The sequence below is a fragment of the Aptenodytes forsteri genome, unplaced genomic scaffold, assembly GCF_000699145.1.
Source record: "Aptenodytes forsteri isolate BGI_AS27 unplaced genomic scaffold, ASM69914v1 Scaffold66, whole genome shotgun sequence".
NCBI classification, from domain to species: domain Eukaryota; kingdom Metazoa; phylum Chordata; class Aves; order Sphenisciformes; family Spheniscidae; genus Aptenodytes; species Aptenodytes forsteri.
Window position 1 is genome coordinate 5555896 of NW_008795131.1, and position 22248 is coordinate 5578143.

At 48.6% G+C, this 22248-nt stretch overlaps 1 protein-coding gene across 1 annotated transcript in view; it reads right to left on the bottom strand.

Moving 5' to 3' along the window:
• MNT (MAX network transcriptional repressor) overlaps nucleotides 1-21425 on the bottom strand; it is a 43329-nt gene extending 21904 nt beyond the window's left edge. Inside the window, exons 1-5 of the mRNA XM_019471784.1 lie at nucleotides 21397-21425; nucleotides 16746-16933; nucleotides 6549-7089; nucleotides 3483-3524; nucleotides 2654-2765 (exon numbers count right to left, since the gene is read on the bottom strand). Coding sequence (XP_019327329.1) covers nucleotides 2654-2765; nucleotides 3483-3524; nucleotides 6549-7089; nucleotides 16746-16933; nucleotides 21397-21425 — 912 coding nt within the window. The remainder of the gene's footprint in view (nucleotides 1-2653; nucleotides 2766-3482; nucleotides 3525-6548; nucleotides 7090-16745; nucleotides 16934-21396) is intronic.
• Between the last annotated feature and the right edge of the window lie 823 nt (nucleotides 21426-22248).

Here is a 22248-nt window from a genome sequence, read left to right on the forward strand (position 1 = left end):
GGTGAGCACCCAGCCGCAGGCTGGCTGACCGATCCGCCTCCTCCCCTCTGCCAGCGCCAGCCCAGCGCTGCCCCACCGACGGACAGACAGACGGACGCAGCAGCGCGCAAGCTGGCCCCGTCCCAGTGCTACGGCCACCCTCAGCCCGTCACGGGCGATGGGGCAGTTCTCCTTTGTGGCACCCCAGGCAGACTACTGGCAGGGGAACTGGTGCTGTACCCGCAGCCCATGGCCTCGGGGCTTTAGTCAGGTTTTGCTCCCGCACACACCTCCTGCACCCCACCTGCGGCTTGTCAGCTCCCAGCCGCCTGCTCCCCGGCCTCCCCTCCCACCCAGCTCAGTGCCAGGCTCCTGCAGCGCCCGGACCCCGCGTGTCCACCACAAAACCAGCTTCATTACCCTTAAGGCCACCTCCAAGTGGGAAGCTGGAGAGACATATGGACAGCAGAGACATTTGGACAAGAGAGTTCGATTTCTCTGCACTGAAAGTGGTGGGAGAAGTCGAGGGCTGCTCCCTGCGCGCTCCCCGAAGCCAGCCCAGAGGGAACGCAGGCAACCAGGGAGTTTCGAAGACACCGGCACTGCACATCTGAGAGGAGTCTCCTTAGCAATTTCTCCTGCAAGCCACGATGTCTGTGGTGCATGCAGGCAGCGCAGCAAGTAAACCAGAGCTGTGCAGATACAGTGACCTACGGTGTGATGGTCCCTGGCACCGGGATGCAAATATTGCAACATTAACCGTCAGAACTTCTGCATTTTCACTTCACTGAATGATTAAATACACTGCAATTACACCACCCTGAGGCCCTCTTCAGCCCCAGATGGTGGGCACACAGAACAGCACAGGCACATCGGAGTAGTCAGGTCGACAGACCTGATCCCAGCCATTCTGATTCCCAGAATGGATCCATGCTGGGAAGAGCAATTCGGAGGCGGCACCAAAATGGACCCTGAGTGGCAGAAACCTAAAGCAAACAAAATGCGGTTCTGAATCTGTGAACACCTTCTGGACCGCCATAAAGTAGTTTACACTTCCTAAGAGGACATGACGAGAGTTTAATTCCTAGCAATTTACTGAGATGTTGGTACATATGCTTGTAGGTAGCACAAAACTGCACTGCGTCTAAGCCTCAAAACATTTCACAACAGATCCAGAGAAGAGGGAGAGGAAGAATCGGCCATCCCCACCAACATCCTCAAAGAGAATTTTAAGCTGTCTTTCAAAAGCACAGAATAAAAATGCTGCCAGAGAGCAGAGTCTGCTCACAGATAGGTCTGCACCTGTATCAATATTCACAGAGCATCAGCTATCACGCCAGAAACAGCTCCCTTCATGACACCCTGACTCAGGACTCCACTCCCAAACGCAAGAGTGGATGATCTGTCTCCCTTGCTGCTAATGGAAGCTCATCTCTACCAACACCAGCCTGCCTGAAATCAAATGAAAAGCTCAGACCTTTTCTAATGCCTATTAGGCTGCAATACAACCACATCTCCAAAAATGACCTTTTAAAGCAACACAGGTATTTCCTTTTGTTTGCCATCCTCCGGTGGCTGGGTACCATTAGAATTTGCCCCAACCAAAGGCTCTCCAAGGGAAGTCGCCGGTGAAGACTAATGAGAAGGGCTGAGCTGGTCTAACTCTGAAAGGTGATGAGTAATTACTGACTCTCCAAAGTAAAGTTGATGCAAGTAATCAATGTCCAGTACTTCTGAACATAGGAATGAAATTATATTTGAGAGAGACTGAGGAAAATGGGAAGAAAGCGAGGAAAAGAGATGACACTTTACTGTGGAAAAGCCCATTCTGAACAGTCCTCAGCACCCTTTTATTCCAGCCAAAATGTATGAGGTCTATTGGCTCTCTTCATTTGCACTATAAATTTAGTAACTCCTCCATTTTCCAGATGAATTTTAATTGCATTACATGCTATTGATTTCACAGTCACAGAGGACATCTCTAAGAATTTATTTTGTGCTACCATTAACCACTTTTACAAACACTAGATAAGCAAACGCTAACACTTACTTCACTCAACCTGCAAAGACCACAACTGAATTTTATCTCTACTTTCTCCCAGACTCATTCTTGGTACCCCATCCACCTAGAGCTTCATGCTGCAACCCCAAATTCCAGTCTTTCCCTGCCTCCAAGCAAATGACCTGTACTTACATCTCCAACTCATCAAGAATTTGAGACATTCAAAACCTTCATGGAAGTCTGTCTGTTTTGGTTAAGCAAACAGAAAACCTCCCCAAAACATACGGATTAGAATTCACCTTAGTCAAAAAAGGAGCAGCTTAAGTTTATACAGCCTGGATGTCCCTCTTTAAGATCGTCTGAATTATCTGTTCACTGCACCACCATCGCTGGTACGGATGACTTGTGGTTAACTAGGAACTTCTAGTATGAGGAGACTGCATGAAGCAAATACTCCTAGAATATCCAAATGTTCTGGAAATCTGCAGTGATAAATGACTACGCTAGCATGGGAGGAGAAGGAGGAATGGGAGTTTTTCTCTCCCCTTTTTCCATTGCCCTACAGGAAAAAGGTAAGTAACTTGCTTTAAGCAAAGTTAGCACCGTTCTCTGGTTTCAGTAGATAAAGTGCTATACAGTGACAGCCAACAGTAACCCGAACGCTATACATACCTGGATGTATCGCAAGGCACTCCTTAGGACGCTGAGGTTTGAGGTCTTCTTGTCGTCTACGTTGGGGATGTTGCGTTTTAATGTCTCAAAGCATTCTTTCAAATGTGCACGTCTAAAGAAAACACAGGTGGTTTGTCAGTTTGTGGGAGCACACACCAGAAATCAATTTAGCAGAGGGCTAGAGCTTAATTTGGGCCTTAATCCAGCAAAGCACTTACACATGTGCATAGCAGTCACCGAGACTACCTGCATGCTTACAACTGAACCAGCTCAATCCAGCAGGAGGACTATGGGGTTGTATGCCTGGATTCTAGTCCTAGCTTTGTTAGGAAACCATAGTGCAATCTTAAATTAAATCTCTCATCTCCCTGTGCTGTTGCTTCCACTTTCACCGTATTTCCGATTTATCTAGTTAGACTTGTAAGAGTTTTGGATCAGGAACTGGTCTTTATTCTGAACTCACACTGTATACTGACCCCCGATCTTGGCTACTTTATTACTTTAAATCAAAAGAGAAGTTACACCGTTATGCACGTGGGGATTTACTTTGCGGGATCAGGGCTTTGCAGGGTTATTGTAATGCAATTACGCAGGTAAGTAAAACATAGTGGGAAGCAAGAGATGCAGAATTGAGCTATAAGAAAGCAAAGCAATACTGCAAGATTCATTAAAAGCCACTAAGAATTTTGTTCAGGTTATTTGTTAAAAAACAAACAAACAAACAAAAAAACGCCAAAGCCAAACAAATATTGACAGACTATAGGCCAAAAAAAAAAAGGAAGGGGAATTACAATTAAAAAAAAAATCAAACCCCTGGCTTTCTACGCACCTGTTCTTCTCCAATTTATTATGTACTTCCCTGGTCCCAACCCTGTAACCCAAACAGAACAAAGATAAACTCAGTGTCAGGTTTAAAACTACTGCCATTCAACCTGTACTTTCACCAGTGCGTGTGTGTCTAGGATATACAGGTAAATATTAAAAAGCAATAGAGGTGTTCAGATATCGCTATTTTAATACAAGTTGCATATAGATTTCTACCTATACCGTATCAAGATAAAATCCGTACTTTACATGCATATTAGATGGAATAAGCATTACACATATACTGCACACAAGATACAAACAGGTGTAACGTGTGTATATACACACAGACACGGCTACTATCAACAACAGGGAAAGACACAAAAGTATGAGTTGTATGTATTTACACAGTACTAGATAGCCCAGATTCTGACCCACCTACACTCTGGTGGGGTAAGATTTATGCAGTTTCAAATGAAGTGTAGGGGACTTGGCAGACATACTTCAAACCGCTTTAGTTTTTTATTGTGCCTGAAATAACACAGCTGAGCATAAATACAGAATGAAGTAATCCAGGAATCCTCCAGTCACTGCTAAAGGAAGAACCAGGGCGAGCTTCTGGTTTTTTGGGTTCTGGTCTGTCCCCACCCTCCAAATCAAGAGGAATACTTTTAGGAAAAGCCAAACAAATTCATGTTAACTTAGTTTTTCAGCCACAGTGGTGATAAAGTACATTAGTAGACACGTGAAGATTTCAAATATCTTCCATACACTATGCAAAGTAATTATTTTCCTTTGGCTGAAAATACACTGACAGTGAGGTGAGCATTTCAGGAGGTACGTTAATATTTAATAAATATTCAGGTATTTAAAAACAAGTATTTGACAGCCTTTTTCCATGAAACATTTACAAGCTGAAAAAGACATCTTTTCTGTGCTTATGTCTAAAGGAATAATTCCGGGGAGACAAGGAGCATGCACCTTGGGGTAACCCATCAAAATGCATTTCAGGAAACCTTTGCAACTCGCTCAGCATCAGACAGGTATTTTTCTGGTGTGCCTATGCCAACAGCTCTAGAAATCCTGCACGGTAAAATGCTCTGATTACGGCACAGACCCAGCGGTGATGCTGCACTTCACGCTGGGACAACAGCCCTCCCAACTTCCCAGGAGCAAAGCTCGGCGTGACGGCACAAGAGCAGTTTGCTGGTGCAACCGCAGCCACCCCACTGCCTGCTGCCAGGACAGCTGCTGCTCAGACAGCAAAACTCCCCGCAGCCTTCGCTGGTACCCCCGTGCCGTCGGAAACCCCCTCTACACCCGTCTGAACCCACATAACAACATCAGTGACAGGTTCGCTTGATTAAAGCACAAATATACTTATCGTTTCTGCAGCTGAGCGTTTTATAGACAAGCTTTAAAGATCACAATCTATCTTAGTGGAATTATATTGGCATTTTACAAAGGCCATTATCTTTACAAATTCTTATCTACATTACTTTCACTATTTCCTTCTATGCATTTTGGGATCTCTACATCCCAAAGGACACTATGAACCCTTTTTTTGTCCACTACATCTTACACCTCTTCCTGCTCCCACAAGATGATACTGAAACTACCACTCCTCGCATGGAGGCCGTCCACAGGGAAGGTCAGTACCAATTCACAGCCCCGCACTCGTGCTCCTCTCACAACTGGCTCACAGTGGTTCTGCATTACAGCTCAAAGCAAACGCCGTAAGGACCAGAGGACCTGGGGAAAAGAAAGTGAACTGCCACGTCCTGACCTTCTGATACATTCAAAATACTGAGCTCCATCCAGGACGGAGCAAAAGGCAAGGCCAGATTTTGACCTGGCCAAAATGTTTCTCCCGAGCAGGTCACTAGCCCAGAAAGGACTGCATTTTGTCTGTCTCTTCTGCTGGCACTTGTTTAGGCTGGGTGGACCGGAGCGACTAGCAGGGCCTCCACCTCTGCTGGGTCTGTGTCAGCACAGCAGCCTGAGCCATACTGGAGTGGGACAAGGCTGCCGCTGCTATGCTGCACAGCAAGAGGGGGACTCCAGCTGGCATTTTGTCTAGCAGCGTCTCCTCTGAACTCCTGACCAGATCCCCACCCCTGCCCTGAAACCAGTGGTACATTTGCTTTATTGCACTGAACAGACAAGACACACAGAGCGACTTTCTGCCCAGCCTCCATGGGATTAGCATACCATTTTAAACACCATTGCAAAGAGTTATCTACCAGCTGCAGGCAGTCGGGAGAATGGTCAGAGGTCTAGACAACATGGCCCAGGAGGAAAGACTGAACAGATCCAGGTCATTTATCCTGCAGGAAGGAAGACTGAGGGGCCAAGGGAAACAGGTAAAAGCTTGCTGCAAAGAAGGGAACGATTTGTTCTCCCAGTCCACAAGAAATAATACCAAACTACGTATTAGGATACTGTGGTCTGGACACAACCACCTAAGAAGACAGAGTCTCCACCAGCCAAAGTCCTTAAGAACAAGTTAGACAAACACTAACCTGGAGCAACATCAGTCACAAGTCCTGTCCGAGGGTGAGGACAGATTAAACAGCCTTCAGTCCCTTCCAGCTGCAGGAGTTTTGAACAAGCAGGAGGCCCTTAGCACTTACAGCACTAAGAAATTGAAACAGCAGCTAAGGTGATCTCTGTCCTGGGAAATAAAACCTCCCAGATCACATCCCAGTTTTCAAGAAAGTTCCTGCAAGCAGCATTGCTGCACGATTTCCCTGACCAGTATAAGCAGAGAACTTTTGCCAAACATAATACCAGATGCCACCTGAGATCAGACAGGCAGTGCTGGGACTTGCTTCCTAATACAGTTCTGGCTTGGAAAAAGAAATCCTCGTACAGAATCCTACAGTGTGTAGTCAGGGAGGAAAAATAAAAAACATCAAGCTAAGAAACCCTCTTATCAAAAAACCAAACAGACATCCAAACATCCACGGATCTTGGTATTTCTGATCTGACAACTCTTTGCAAAAGCAGTAGCTGCTCCAGGTCGATGCAGCTTTCGGTATCATTTTTGTCTGGTCCCTCTCAGAAGCCTCCACACACAAGGTGCACTCACCCTCCAGGTCTCTTCTTCTGCTCATTTGATTTCGTGTCTTCTGTCGGAGCCAGCTTCAGAGCACTGAGCTGCGGGGGCGCTCCCGGGTGCTGCAGAGGCTGGTGAGGCTGGGGCTGGATGGGCTGCTGAACCACATGGTGCTGGGAGATGGCCAGGACCGGCGCCGCGTAATGCTGGAGCTGCTTCGGGCTGCCCGACGGGGGTGTAGCAGCTTTCCCGTCCGGCAGAAGCGGGCCCGGCGGCCTCTGGATGACCGGTGCAACCGACGATGCTTCCTTAGTGACACTGGGAGTGCTTACAAGGGTCTGGTGGCATTGTACAAGCGGTGGGGACAGGGTGGTCTGAGCTGCTTGCTGGGGGGGGCTGGTGACAACAGGGATGGGAATGACTGAGATGGGGGCTGCCAGGGGCGGTGGCGGTGGCGGGGCTGGGGGCTCCTCCAGGGGAATGGCACTGTTCGCCCGCGGCACGCTGGCCTTGCCGGCCTTCTTCTGCTCCTGCTCCCTCTCCAGGCGGAGCTTCTCGTGCTTCTCATTCTCCTCTGAAAGAGAAACACCAACAGTGATTAATGGTGCTTCCCTGACCTTCCCCATCCACAGGCCTCTAACCAGGCTGGTGACTAACTGCCTGTCTTTCTGAGAGGGAAGTGGAGGCCCTAGGGGTAACATGGCCCGGCCCGCATCATGCCCCGAGCCCACGGCAAGACCTGCGCCCCTGGAGATCCATCCTGTGTCCCAGTCATGCTGCACCTTCCACTCATTGCCCTTTCACTCCAGCACGGACTATTTAAATACAAACCACATGCTGCCCCCACATTCAGCCCTTGAGACCAAGCTGCCGAGGTGACTCCTGGCTCCTCCGCTGTTTGCAGTGACCCGGACGTCTCCGGGGACGCCACGATCGCAGCAGCAGACAAAAAGCAAGACGCCACCCGACCAACCTCCTTCTCCCCCGTCCCAGCACCGCGTGGAGAGAAACGGCCTGATCCAGTCACTTCCCCCTCCCAAGGTCCAAACCCACAAATGGGAAGGCCTTTCTGCCAAGGGCAAACATTACTGAGCTGAACAAGATTAATGGATCTCTGAGAGCTGTGGCAGGACCTGGCTGGCAGCCCACGCCCGCTCCTTGGAGGGATCTGGTGTAGGTGCAGGATCAGTCCCCCCTTACCCTTGCGCAAGCCCGCAGGGATGGACTCAGCACCCCGAGCGATGCTTACTTCTACACCACCTTCCCAAAGCCCTCCCTGCTTGCGTCCGTATGTAAACACATCACTGTGCTCTATCGTATAGCAGAAGAAACCAATCCACAACAAAACATTTTCAATTTTTCCTTCTCTGTTTTTAAAATGGCAAAGAGCTATCGAGCATTTTATCAAGGAGCCCGCCGTGGCCTTGTGACAGCCCCAGGACAACGCCGCCATTCACTTCCAGGGAGGCAAGGACAAGCCCAGAGACCAGCCCTGACTAACAGCAGCCTGGGAAAAAGCTGTGCATTTCAGGATCGCCTCCTAAACTAGAGCCAGCACGCAGGAGACAGGGAAACCTCGTGAGCCAGGCGTCCCCCGCTCCCTGTTCTCCAAGCACTGACCCAGGACACCCAATGGCCGAGAGACAAACCGCAGCTGCAGGACTGCAGCTGGTCATAACCAACCACCCATGCAAGGCAGGGCAGGCTTCTTAGGTTAAAATACCCTGTATTTTATACTATCAAGTGTAAATCTTAGCTCAATGGACTTTACACTGATACAAACCCATCAGGGCACTTCTTTACTGCTGTGGATTTTATTCAAGGTCTTAAACTTAGCTTTGATGTGCGTACATTCCTATATGTTTTTAGAACACTAGACAAAGTAAATGAAATCTGTGTGGCCCGACTAGCAAAATAAACCTCATTAAATGCGATCCAGGTCTCCGGCTATAATTGTGTGAACATAGCAAAATGAAATTTATTTACACAAGTCCTGTGGCGCCAGTGGCCCTGGCATCTAGACATCTCACAGCCTTAACCAAGTACCTCCAAACCCGCTGTCCATGAAGCTCAGCGGCTCCCATTCCTGACAGCCTCCAAGGAGTTGCAGCAAAAAATGGTGCACCAACAGCCTGCTTGGAGCTATGACTTCTTCATAGTAATATACAAATATTTGGAAAATAAACCCTTACTTCATCAAGAAGGGATCAGAGAAACAATGCATACAGTCTGGTATCCTGTCTTATATAGTGGCCAATATCAGGTAATTCAGAGGAAGCTCTAAGAAGCATCCCGGAAGAGCCTGACCACAGGAGAAGCTTAGGCTTGACCTAAACGCTGAAGTGGGAGTGTATATTTAGGAAATTCGATAGAAAAGCATGTGTACTGCAACCTGGAATTACCAGGTTACGCTCAAACCCCCAATTATCTTCAAGAAGCTATATTAAATACAAGTGGAACAAGGGGAAAAGGGCCCCCTGGTAAGGCGACCTCACCAGCCATGGAGCTGCCCAGTCCTCACACACCACCCGAGGGTCCCTGCCGCTGCTTGGGTACTTTCTCACCCAGCTTTTGATTTTGAGGGGTGTAGTGCAAAAGCAACAGAGAGCAATAAAGGGAACGTAACTTTTATTCCCGATTCTGAATGACCTTTAGTACATGTGACCGCACAGCGTCACTGTCCCTGATTCACAGACGACGTGATTTCCTGAAGTTCCCTTCAGCCCAGGATTTCTACAGCATACATCGTATTTCCTCCAACCTTCATTAAAGCACTTTGGCCCAACTCTGCTGGCTGGTTGCCTGAACAACTCTGTCCAGAGCCGCATCAGGCCTGCAGCAGAGTGTCCGAGACCCCCGGTCAGAGGAGGCCAGCGAGGAGTGCCCGAAGAGACGCGCGGCGTGAACTTCAAGGAGGGCAGCCAGGCACCGTACCTGCTGCCGGAGGCGGGAAGGAGGGGAACTTCAAACCTTACAAACCTTAGCAGCCCTAGTTCAACACTCAGCTGCAGCAACAGCCCGAACACACATGCCTCATGAGACCAGGAATGAGGTCAAGCACCCAGCTGACAAGGTAAATACTGTCCAGCACCTGCACGAGGAGAAAGCAGCACCTGGATCGAGCTCCAGCACCAGGGCTGGATCTCCAGTCTCTGACCCTGTGGCACTTGGGAAGGCACCATGTGAAATTCAGTGATCTGGAAGGATTTCACATCCAAGGAGCACTTTTCCCACTGGACTCAAATCCAAAATGTTAATTCAACTCCTTGTAGCACCAAGTAGGAGGGTAAGTGAGCTCAAGAGCTGACTGACTCCAAAATGTGAAGTTGTTTAAACAGAAGCTCAGAGTCTGAATGCAGTATTTCTCTACATTTTCTCAAAATATTTCAGGGTAATTATCAAGATTTCCTTACAGGAAGAAGTAAAGCAGGGCAGGGTGGCAAAAACCCCAGCAGGAATCCCCTGATGTAAACAACATATATCTTAGCTACCGATGATTTCAGACTGGTTCAACTGAACAACATTAATAACTAATAAATAAAAGCCCTTTGTCTGCAATTCTTTTGCTCCACTTTGCTGCTTGGTTTGCAGCCAGAGCCAACACGATGGCCCTGGCACAGGATGCACGAGGAAATTCAACCCTGGTGACCTGCTGACTAATAGTGTTTTTTATGTGCGTGTTTGGCCACGCAGCCAGCGCCGGGGGGCACAGGTAGCTGGGAGAGGGAGAGCGTCCCGGACGCCAGCCCCTGCCAGGCATGCGCCAGACGAAAGACCGCACAACTTCCACCCAGACGTAAAACTGCACCGTGCCGGACAGGAGGGCAGCAGCAAAGAAGTCAATTAATGGAAGCTCCTGATACTTCTTGAGGTCTGATGAGGACAGCAGAACCTGCCCGTGCTGAATTCACTCCTGTACTGGCTTCCGGAGCTAACGTCATGATAGCAGAGGATCTAGAAAGGAGACCTGCAGCTGAGGTCTGCACTGATGGCAATGCTTTCCAGTGCACGAGCAGGAGTTGGCAGTGAAATTCCTACAAGTAATTTTCATTCATCGAGGAAGCTGAGAGAACAGGAAAGTAAGGTTACAAGTGTGCATTACTGATCAGAAATATTTATGTAAATGTCTCTGCGAAGCAGGTGCAGCCCTCAGGCTGCTGACAAGCTGCCAACAAGGCCTTTGGTGTTGCAAATCTTGAGCTCCCTTGAGCTAAAGAGTTTATTTCAAGGATTTTTTAGGCAAAATCTGACACCACTGAGCCACTGCCCTCTGTGTCTGACTCGTCCACAGGCAAAAAGGAACCACGCTCTTGACCCCTCCCACCACTGAGAGGACTGAAGGATCTCCAAGCCATCTCTTCCTAACACACACACCCCTTCAGGACAGAGACACTTCCACCAAGCTATGAAGATCTCCGTCTCCTGCTCACTTTGTACTCACACCTTGCAAACAAACTCAAGACACGCTTTAAAAAAGCCCCCTCGGGCTCTTTGTTTTTCCATATGAAGTAAGTTCAGCCGCTTTCCTTCACAGATACAGATAAAACCAATGAACGGTAACTAGCACGCCATGTGCTCAGACACACGTGTGGCTCATTCTTTCACGTGCAGTGCACTCGGCACATGAGCTTCTGCAAGCCCAGTATGGAAAAAGCATGCAAGGCTTAGGGCATTTTCTTGGGCTCAGAGGGACAGCTGAACCGGAAGGTGCACAGCAAAATTATGTGTAATTTCCAGTCATTCTTGACACTCTCATCAAAGGGACTGAGGACTGAATGAATCAAGGGAGTGAACCAGCCCTGCGAACCCTCAGGGGGTTGGAACCACAACCGAGGCACGAGGGGACAAGGAACCTCACCCTGCCCACACCACACCACCTGCCAAAAGGCCCACGTCACAAGAGCGGGGGACCTCAGCTTCCCGGCCAAGCCACCGAGGCGGTACACCGTAAAGGAGGACGACAGCAACACCAGCAGCAACAGGACGGAACAGCAAATCTTGCCACAGGAGGACACAGAAACAGGGTCAGCGTTCCTGACCGGTGGACTGGTGCTATTTTAGGGCCCTGATGGTCCAGGAATACACAGTGCCAGGCACTCTTAACTTTGTTACCTAATAATCTGCTGGGTTTAAATTTATCTCCTCCCTTTTGCCTGCCCTGGAAATGCCACCCATCTGTAACGGCAAGCGCTGCCAGCAAAGGGAGCAGCCGTGCAGGCAGAACAGCACGTGCCTCCTGGGCCGGCAGCATGGCCCGGCAGCGGCCAGGGTACGTCACTGAGCCTCCTGCCTAAGTCATGCCGCAAGAGCACTGCATAAGCATGCCTTTACGGTATTTTAATGCCCTTTTTAATGCTCCTATTTTGTACTAGGGACACTATCAGTACTCAGAATTTATCAACGGCATGCGCCTTTGCATAATCAAGCATCTTACCTCTACATATGCTTAAAGGTCCCTCCCCAGTACAGAGAGAGAACATTACTTAACTTCATGAACAGTTAGGCAATGGCAGTTCCGTGGTGTAATTTTCTGAATAGTTTGAAGTGTTTCTCCGAATCATTCAATGCTTCTGGCAGCTTATACTGCACACCATGAACCATTACAGACCCGGAGAAGAGTGACCTGGGTTTCACTCACACTGGTTCTACAGCAGCGTCACCCACAGGAGTCACTCCTCGTTCATACCAGGAAAGTGCTGGGGACAGAAAGAGTCTCCAGATTTTTCCCATTCCCGAGGCTGGCCCGGCCGCACCTGGGGAGGGAGACTGCCACGCTGAGAGGAAGGGCAGGCTGGAGCCTGAAGGCTGGTTTCTGTTTCTGCAGGTCCCTGACTCCGCAGGGGAGACGCAGGAAAGGGAAGATAAGAACCGAGTCAGCAGTACTAGAGACCAGCAATGCTCAGCCTGAGCCAGGCTAACTGAGTCATAACTAAGGCTGCTGACACAAGAGGCTACGCCAGCAACAGCCACTGGCGCTTTCAAGTGCCTTGAAACAAGCTGGAGGACTGAGACCGCTTTAAAATTGTGACCCCTTTCTCTGAGCCCCTCTGAATTTTGGTTGACAACAGCACAACACAAGCCCAACTTCTCTCTCCCATCTTTGCTAAAACCACTGTTTAGTGCCCATCCTGTCACACCACTGCTTCTCCATCAGCAACGTGGCAGCCCTGAGACACAGCACTTCTCCCTGAAACCCCCCGGGCTCCCGGCTGTGCCCACGGCTGCAGCAGGCCCTCACCGGTGAGACTACGGGAAAGAGCTGGCTGCAAGGCACCCGACGACTCCCCAACGAGACCACTCGCTGCTGCTCATCTAGGTGCTGTGTTCAGATTTCAGCCTGCTACCAAGACGTCCCATTTTCCTTCCTATTAACACAGACTGGGCCACAAACATTGTATTCTTAAAGACTAAACCGCATTTTAGAAGCGTGCTATTCACAAAGGATACCGAAATGCTTCACAATTAGAAATCAGAAGCTCGTGATACACTCCAGAGGAGTGAGAGCTAAGCCAGCCCTCCTGGGATTTCAATTTCAGGGTTTTAAAGACCCTAGCTCCCACCTGATACTCCCTCTGCTGAGCTATCCTCACTGCGCTGGCACACCGCACACTCATACCTTATCTGCAGATGATGTCACCGTTCACTATTAATGACAAAAATACTTGAATCTCCATTTTCTCAGCCAGAGGATGATGACACATTTATGTCATATCTGTGAAAGCAAAGGAAAACCAGCCTTCACATAAACTATCCCTTCCTTAGCGCCAACCAATACAGACCATTAGTGGCTTCAGCATGACGGCTTATCTGTAACTCTTAGAAATCAAAGTGACCTCAGTATCCAAACTTGAAATAAATTAGAGAAATGACAAGATGATCCTCTTGCCTGATAAAAATCTAGGGTGCAGACACACTTTATTCCTACTTTATGGAGTCAGACGGCTTACGAGGAAGTGAGTATTTCCCTTCAACAAAACCATCGCGGCTCCTGGAACACAGAAAGGAAGGTTGGAAAGACCCTCAAGAAATCTTGTAGTTCATCTCCCAAGCCCCAAAGAAGTATCAACCATAACTAAATAATAGCTGGCAGATGTTTCTCAAAGCAACAGCTTCTCAAATCTCTACGGATAATTTACATTGTGCTTTAATTTGCTATTCCAGTGCTTAACTGAAACCCTGAATCAGCTCGAGATAGTCATTTTAGCTGCATTTTAGTTACAACTAACTCTTAGTGGACAGAAAAAAGAAATAAAGGGCCAGGATTTAGCAGTACTACAAAGGAAAAGAAAACAGATCAAGACTGCTAAAAAAATAAAATCATCCTGGACAGCCTTATATATACACAGACCACCCCAGCGCCTTCAAGCCGTAAAGGTGCCGAGCACGCTGCGGGCTGTCTCTGCTGCAGCACTGAAGCTTGGCAGGCTGGACTGATGTAAAACCCTTGTTGCACCTTTCTGCCGAGTTCAGGATAAAGTGCAGAAAAGCACTGGCTCTGACAGGCGGGGTGGGCACCAACAGCACATGACGATGGAGCTTCACCTGGGCAGACAACCAGTAGAGCTGTTTCTATACAAGATGTTGTCTCAATGCTTTTCCATTGGGCATTGGCATTTTTAAGAAATAAGGAGACGAAGTAATGTGTTCTGATAAGCCGTTATTTGCAAGCTGAACAGCTTCTGTGTCGCGGTTCAGAGCAAAAAGCTGCACTGACGACAGGCAGGACCCAACCCCACCTGCTCCAACGCACACGAGGAAACCTGTGTCTCCCCTTCTGGCCCTGGGACAGTGTGACACCCCGAAGTCTGCAGAAATACGGCGAACAGTGACGCGCTTTAAATGTACTGGTCAGAAAAGAATGGTAAACATGAGCTGACTTAATAAACCATATTACAAATAAGCTATGTACTCTTAAAACAAAACGCCCAGACACTTGATGTGCCCAAAGAAGAGACTCCGAGACCCCACTTCATCCACCACTTGCAAGCAGGTCTCAGACCCTCGGGATGCAAGCGGTCTGCAAACTTCTTTAAGTCAGACAACACACTGCTTGTATTTTACACACGCTAGAAACTGAAGCAAAGACAGGTTAAATGACTTCACGTCACACACTGAGTCATGGCAAAACCGGATCTGTCGGTTAATTACCAGCCTGTTAGGTAAGCATATCTGCTCGACACCAGTTCACTTTATGTTCCTCGATCCCCGTGACGAGAACGACAGCCCACTGCTGCACCTTCATCCCAGGGCTGTGCCAGGGGTTGTTTTCAGAGGCTGCTCACGCTAGTCAGCTCTCTTCTCAAGGAAATGAATGGAAATGTGCAGATTACCCTTCAGAATCCTATCTCTGAACTTGAAAAAGAAAAGGAGATAAGAATCCAAAGGCATCTGCCCATCAAAGCACACTACACGTGCACAGGAGTCGGAAGCTTTCCTTAGGTGCTTTCCTCAACCACCCGAATTGGCTGCACCAGGGCAGTTATCCCTGCCATCTCTGAATTCACACAGACATTGCTCTCAGTCACAGAGCAAGGCTCTTCCCAAAGTTAATGTCTAACTCACAGAGTCAGCGTGCCGGTACCCCGAGAGGAAGAGAAGGTTCTCGGAGCAGGCCACATCCTCCTCCAGCACACATTACAGCATCACTGCGATTCTGCCCACCTTCACAACAAAAGCCTTGAACCTACAGCATCCTCTGCCGATGGTCCAGGCACACACTAGGCGTGTGTTCCTCATCAAAAGTACTCGGTATGGCCTTTGTTCGCTCAGCTTCCTGCAAATTGACAAGAGCTCAATCTATGTCACACCTAAAACTACAGCACATCCTCACTAGCAAGATCCTGCCATTTGGCCATTGCAATTTTAATCAGAGAGAACAAAGCTAATCAAAACCGGAGTGACAGACTTGTTTGAATGCTTCAAGCTGTCAGCTGGTAGCAGGAGATTTTCCAGAGGGAGATACCTGCTCTGCCTGAGTGTCTGACAGTACCCAGATCATCAACTGATCTACGTGAGGTGCTGCCGAGTCCTCTCAAACCTTCTCTTGTGGTGATGTGACTGCACTGATGTGAGGGGTCGACTGAACCAGGGAGTATTTTGTGCTGCAGTGAGAAAACCTGGTGTATTTTGAGCTGCATAAATACTCAGAGATTGGTCTGGAGACTTCATGAGCAAGGATGCACTTCTAACAAGCTAAATTGGTATATGAAGGAAACAGAGTCAAGAAACGGACCAAAATTTCATACAGTGGACATCGAATTCAGATGGTCCTGTTCATACCAGGCGATTTTGGAAAGGTCGGAGAGAGTGCTACAGAGGGAAAATGAGTTTGATCTCTTTCCCAGCATCTCTCACACCTCAGGCTCACTAGCCTAAGCAGAACCAGCTCCCATGTACCTTGCTGAGGTCACTCGGACAGTCTCTCTCTGTCCCTTGCCTCTTCTACATAGAAAAAATACAAACACACTGTCCAGGGACACTGGGAATCCCATTACCAGCAACAGCACTTAGGTACACTTCCTGGTAGCACTATCTGTGTTAGGCACCAGGCATAAGACGTGCTAACACATGGCACATCCATCACCTTCTGCAGGGTTATCACCACCATGTAGGCTCTCGTGAGTGACCACCGGATACACATCACGCTTCTTATGTAGAACCCTGAGCACAGAAACACAGAGGAAACAACTTTCTTTATCAGATGCTGCTATGAAAAAGACCAGAGGCCGAAGGAAGGACAGGGAAAGCCCAAGGGAATCTGTAACTAGTAAGTAGAGTGAATTGTACCATCTGCAATAAGACAGACCCGATTTCAGTACGAAACACTCCTCATTCATCCCTATCCCATCCTCTACAATGCAACGCAGGCAGCTTCCAGTCGGGAGATGTTGTGATGTTCAGCAAGTCCGGGGCTTTCTATACTCCAACCTCCACATCCAGCTAGACAGGAGACGGGGAGACAGAAAGCTCAACTTTACTTCTTGCCTTATCAAGGTACAGCTTTAGGTAAGACACTTCACATCCCTGCACCTCAGCTCTTCCACCTGTGACCTTTCAGAAGCGCTGCAAAATTCAACTAAGGATTATAAAATGCTTTGATGTCCCTTGGTGAAACATACAATTTATCAGCAAGTGGAAGGGAATTTTGCTTTTCTTTTTTTGGCAAGGAAGACCTGCAAACTCTATATGCTGTATTTTGTATTTGTATTATTGTTCCCTTTCTAAGCATACCCGTATGCCTGTATGTGTAGAGAAGACAGGAGGGGATGGAGATGGAAAATGAAGGACAACTTATGTGCAGTTTTACTGCTTCCTTCAGACTGCAGCTGCACGCGTGGATCTGCCCTGAACCGGAGCCCCCAGACCAGCACGCAGGGTGGGCAGCCAGCATGCTCCTCAGCACTACGTGTCTCAAATACCTGAAAAGGAACAAGTTAAAAACAAAGAAACCCTTTCACATATTGAATATGATTACACTGTGGGACTCACTGCCACAAGATACCACTGAAAGGATCAGAGCTCTCTTCAATTTAAAAAGGAAAAAAAAAAAGTTTTGATGTTTATATAGCTTTGTCAGGTTTCGGGAAGTTCAGTATTTTATAGACAAAATTCAACTGACGTGTCCCACCGTACAGAAAAAGGCATCAGCGGGGTTAAGGTAAGCAGATTCCCAACTTCCAGCCCTGCTGTTGACCTATGACGCAGTGCTGCTTCGCGAAACAATGAGATAAAAAAGTTACTTTAGTGCATCAAGAGAGGTGAATTGTGCAGACAACATCAGATTTGGCAGGGGTCCTCTGTGTGGACCAGTGTGACTCCCTCATCCTCCAACACCAGGCCTGATTGCCTACACCAGGTCTGCACTCATCATAAAGGAAAAAAAGGGAAAAAAGATAAAGGAAAAGGTGAGCACAACAGCTAGTCTAGCACTTGAGTAACAAGATAGGTTAGGATTACATGAGGCAATTATTTTCCAGAAGCCAACCTGCTGTCAGTTTATTCTGTGGTTTCATAGGCAGGCCTATGCAGACTCCAGAAAGTGAAGCTTGTGTTCATGTCTTGCAGAGCTATTTCCACCTGCCACCGTGGCACCGGCGTCCTCCGGGGCTGCAGCGTAGCTCTTGTGTACCTGGAAGCCTTTGAATAAAAGATAAACACCGCACTATTTGTCAGGAGGCACTTTAACTTCTCCTGAAAGCAATCCAGGAGGATGTGCTGCCTGCAGCATGCAAACAATGACTGAGGACACGGCCACATGCACCCAGAGACGCTCAGGACCTGCGTGCATCCTGAGCTGGCCAGACACAAGCCAGCTCTGGCCTAAAAGCCCTATGGGGTTTCTGGAGATGTGTCTCAACATCATACTGATGAGACCTGTTGAGGGACACCAGAGGAGGACCACACCGGGCACAGCACCAAGCCGTTGCTGAAACACGGATGCCGGGCGTGAGCTGGTCCTCTTCCTCACCCATCAGCACTAGGTGGGTGGCACTACAGCCAAAGGAGATCTTTCTGGTCACCACACATCTTGTTATCAATTCCACACAATTAAGATCTGTGCAAAAATGGCAGTTAGATGAGACGGGAAAGGCCAGGACTATGCTTACTGTTCGGTCACCACCCTTGCTGGCAATGTTCAAAAAAATGAAAGGCTATAAACATAACTGAGCAGCATCAAGCAAAGCAGAGAGCGCAAGCTGAGTGGGTCGCAGACAAGTATCTATGGGAAAAACCCTAAGAAAACAAATATTAGTTACTTGCAATTATAAATAAACTTGTTTTCTTAGATCATGAAACATTCTTGGATTAACCTAAATTCAAAGAAATCAGCCACCCTCTAATTCAAGTCAAATATCTCTGGAGTTTGCAAAAAACGGAAAAAGGATTCAGTTCGCGGGTTTGTGCATGTGTAAACTTGTTTACAGAAAAAAGTGTTATCAGCAGCAACATTATGAAGCATGAAAGCGCAGATGTGGATGAGACAAAAGCGCTTCAAAATCCTGACTCCCAAAACAATAAGAAACGCTGAAGTACGTGGCCAACATGGTGCATGTCCAGGGTGTGTCTGTTATTGTTTGCATTCCCATGGTGTTAATATTATAAGAAATGCATAACATCAACTATCCCCCTCGCCTCCCCCAAATCTGTTGTTTTTTTCCCCATAAATTAATGAGATCCAAATAAAATTATTACTAGTATCATCATTTACATAACATTTGTCATCACGTAGGAGAACGGGTCTGCTGAGCGTATAAACAGGAGTACGGATGATGAGCCAAACCACTGAAGTTTCATTTTCATTACATCTACATAAATCCATCACACGCATTTGTAAGAAACTACTTCCGAGTCACACAAGCCCAGCACAAAGCATGCAACAAATCCAAGCACGCTCACAGGACCAAACTGGGATGTGCAAAGAGCACACAAGCAAAAGAGCCTCCAAAAAACACTATTTTAAGTCAGTAAACAGCAGAAGTGTTTATGTTGTGGAAGTGTCATCAAGAGCGAGGATTCTATAGATGTAAAAATCATTAGATGTATCTGGGTAGTTGTTTAATTAATAAGCATACAACTCCCTCTAACTTAGTCTGTTACTTGCATTTCATTTGCTCCCAGTTTACTTGGGAGATAACAACCAACCACTTGTGCTGCGGCCTTCGAATTCCAGCAAGTGTTTTAGCAAAGTCTGAACTCAGCTTTAATAACAAACGGCACCACTCAAGGATCCCCACAGCACCGAAGTCTTTTTCGCCCCCGAGGTCTCAGTCGCGACTGTACTACACTCTGTCAAGCTGTTACTCTTCTCGGTACAGCTCAAGCTGATGTATTTAGACTCTGCTTTTTTCAGCAATTTGAAATTATGTTCTCTGAAATATTAATACATATATAATATTCAACAGGCTTTTGGGTAAACATCTTGTAAACACAGTTCGAACCATATTGTAGGCAGTGCCTGATTACCTAGGGACACAAGAAGTGACACTGCTGTGTACAGGCTGACGGCAGGGCAGGCTCCACAGTAAAAGCCGCCCGGGTTTCCCCGTGGTGGGTCAGAGCCGCCCGCGGCAGGGCTTCACCCCAGCCACACAGGCAAACCCAAACAGTGCCACAAAGAACTCCCCAAAGCAATAAACGTCCCTCAGAGAGCTGAAGGCACAGAACAAGACTTGCTCTGGTTACAAATTAAGAAAAGCAAAGCCTACATGGTTTAATTTTCCACTGGTGGAAGAGGCTGAAGGAGCAGGAAAAGCCACGTGCATACCTGCCGGAAAATGAAACAGACCAGAGCAAAGGCAGTGGTTACGGCCAGGTGTGCGCTCATGGAAACCAGCACCTCGGTGAATACAGCAGGACCTGACTCCAAAGTCGAGTGCTGCTTTATTTGCAGACCTGCGAAATGCGGCATGCGCTGCACGAGGCAGCACGTGGGTGGCTGGGGACACCACCACCCTGCCTGCGCCGCTGGCCTTCTCCTGGCGCTTCAGGGGTCTCCAGTGTCACACGTAGCACCATGCACTACGTGGAAGGAGAGGGTAGGTGTTGGGGTACGTGCTGGGATAGGTGCTGGGGTAGATGTCGATCTCACAGCTTTGCAGACACCACTTTCCTCCCTGAAGGGCGTGATTTCATTTCAGGTTAGTCCACGGAGCTCTCCCAGCAGTTGTACCCTGCACTACTCCCCAAAGCTTGAGATTATTCAAGCTGCACCCCAGCAACTATCAACCACAAAAAGAAGTACAAAGCAGTGACAAAAGCTGCTGGCCTGACCTCCCCGTGAGTCCAAAGAGGACGTGAAGATCCAGCTGCTGTCTGCAGAGGGAATCCTTCTGCATCTCCTCTTTTCAGAAAGCTCTCCTCCTCAGTTACGAGCCGCACACAGAGGCAGTCCTCCACCACCTCTGTCCTGCTGGGAAGCGGCCATGATGCTCTCCATGCAGGCAGAACAAGCGGCTATGCCCCACGTGCTGCGTTTTCGTGTGCAAGCACCGCAGCGCTCCACATCTCCAGGAATCCCCGTGAAGGGGACTAGCCGTACCTTAACCCTCTTCCCTCCCAAAGCCATTCTGCTGTCCTTTCTCCAAAACCTTTCTGGTTTTTCCTTCTATCGGTTTTCTTCCTCATAAAGACAGGGTGGTGAACGTCTGGCTGAACGGAAGACTTTTTCCTCCTCTACTCCCAGGTTTGAAAAAGCAACAGCCTAAGTGTTTACGGTGTTTTACCATCTGGTTGGTAGGAGAGCCTGGACACCAGCTGGGCAGACCCACAAGGTATGACCACAGACATGCTCACCATCCTGTTAGCAGGGACTCCTGAGCAGGTTCCCGTCCTGCCCTCCCGCCCGAGGCCGAGCACTCTGTAGCACCGCTGTCAGCTTTTGGCCCAGCAGCCTTAAATCAGTTTTATTTTAGATTTTCTAATGCTGTTCCCAAATTGCACTGATTTTAAGGCCAGACTGACCCCCCAGCATTACGCAGTGTAACTGTGGGTGTAATGCAGACCGTAAAGCTTCTCTGAACACACATCTGAAGGGGGAGGAGAGGAAGACAGCGAGGGAAGGAAGCCAATCTAAAACACTTCATTGTTGCCCAGTCTTTCCCAGCTATTTCTCTGCTTGTGCTCTTCCCTGACATCTTCCTGTTACCCAAAGTTCAAGCGACGGGCTCCTCCCTCTCATGCCACACATCTTCCTGGTGCTCACGACTTCCCTGAAGTAGCCACGTTTGCACTGACGCTGCTGCTCCACCAGCCAGTTCAGCCCTGACATGTCTGTTGCAGCAGAAACGGTACCTGTGCGTATCACGGCAGAACACAAAGCACCCGATCACAACCGAGGGAGCGCTGCACTGGGTGCTGTGCAACTCACCCAGGCAGGTCCTACCCGGAGCAGGCTTTGGTACAAAGCGGCATGTCTACGCACCCTTGTGTGCTGCTCTTGGTAACTAGAAAACCCGCCCAATTTCTTTTTTTTTCGGTGCATTCCCTTGCCCACGCCCCTCTTCGAAATAATTTCTGCCTTCAGAGGTTACCCAACGTGATGCAGCTCCTGCCTTGCAGTTGCCACTTGTTCCTATGTATCCCACTTGTTGCATCCGTTTACAAAACGTTCTCATAATGTGGGGTAGCTGGATAATAATTAAAATCTTTCCCAGCAGCAGAAGATATAATAAACAACCCTGCTTAATACCCGTTCTCCAATGTTTAACCTCTGCTATACCCAGAGCGCATTCGCCATCTGTGAGCCACAGAGCCGCGAATATTAACAGCCACCGAGCAGGTCTGACGAGAAAGGCGATGGAACTGTCACAGGCTTAAAACAGGCGCACGGAGCCCTGTCACCCACCCTGCTCGGGGCTGCAGGGGCAGCTCCCGCCCCGGCTGGGGTGCCGGTGCCAGGCCAGGAAAAGGGGACCACTGTAGTCCATAAATCCACGTTTTTGTTTCTTATTGAGGGAGCCTCTTGCCCCTGCATGCCCCCGAGCTGCCTTGCTTCCTAACATCTACTATCTCCCGCATGACTCATCACTGAAACAATGGGTTTGCAGCTACAGCCCGGCAGCGGCACACAAAGAGCTGCTCCCTCCCGCTCCTGCCGCAGGTACACGCTCCTGTCACTGAGCTAATGCTGCATCACGGCTCCATCGCCCCTTGCAGCACGCAGACGGAACGGCGCAGCGCGATCCGGCCTTCGCAGGGACGGTTCTTCATTAGCAATTGGCTGACAGCGTTGCCG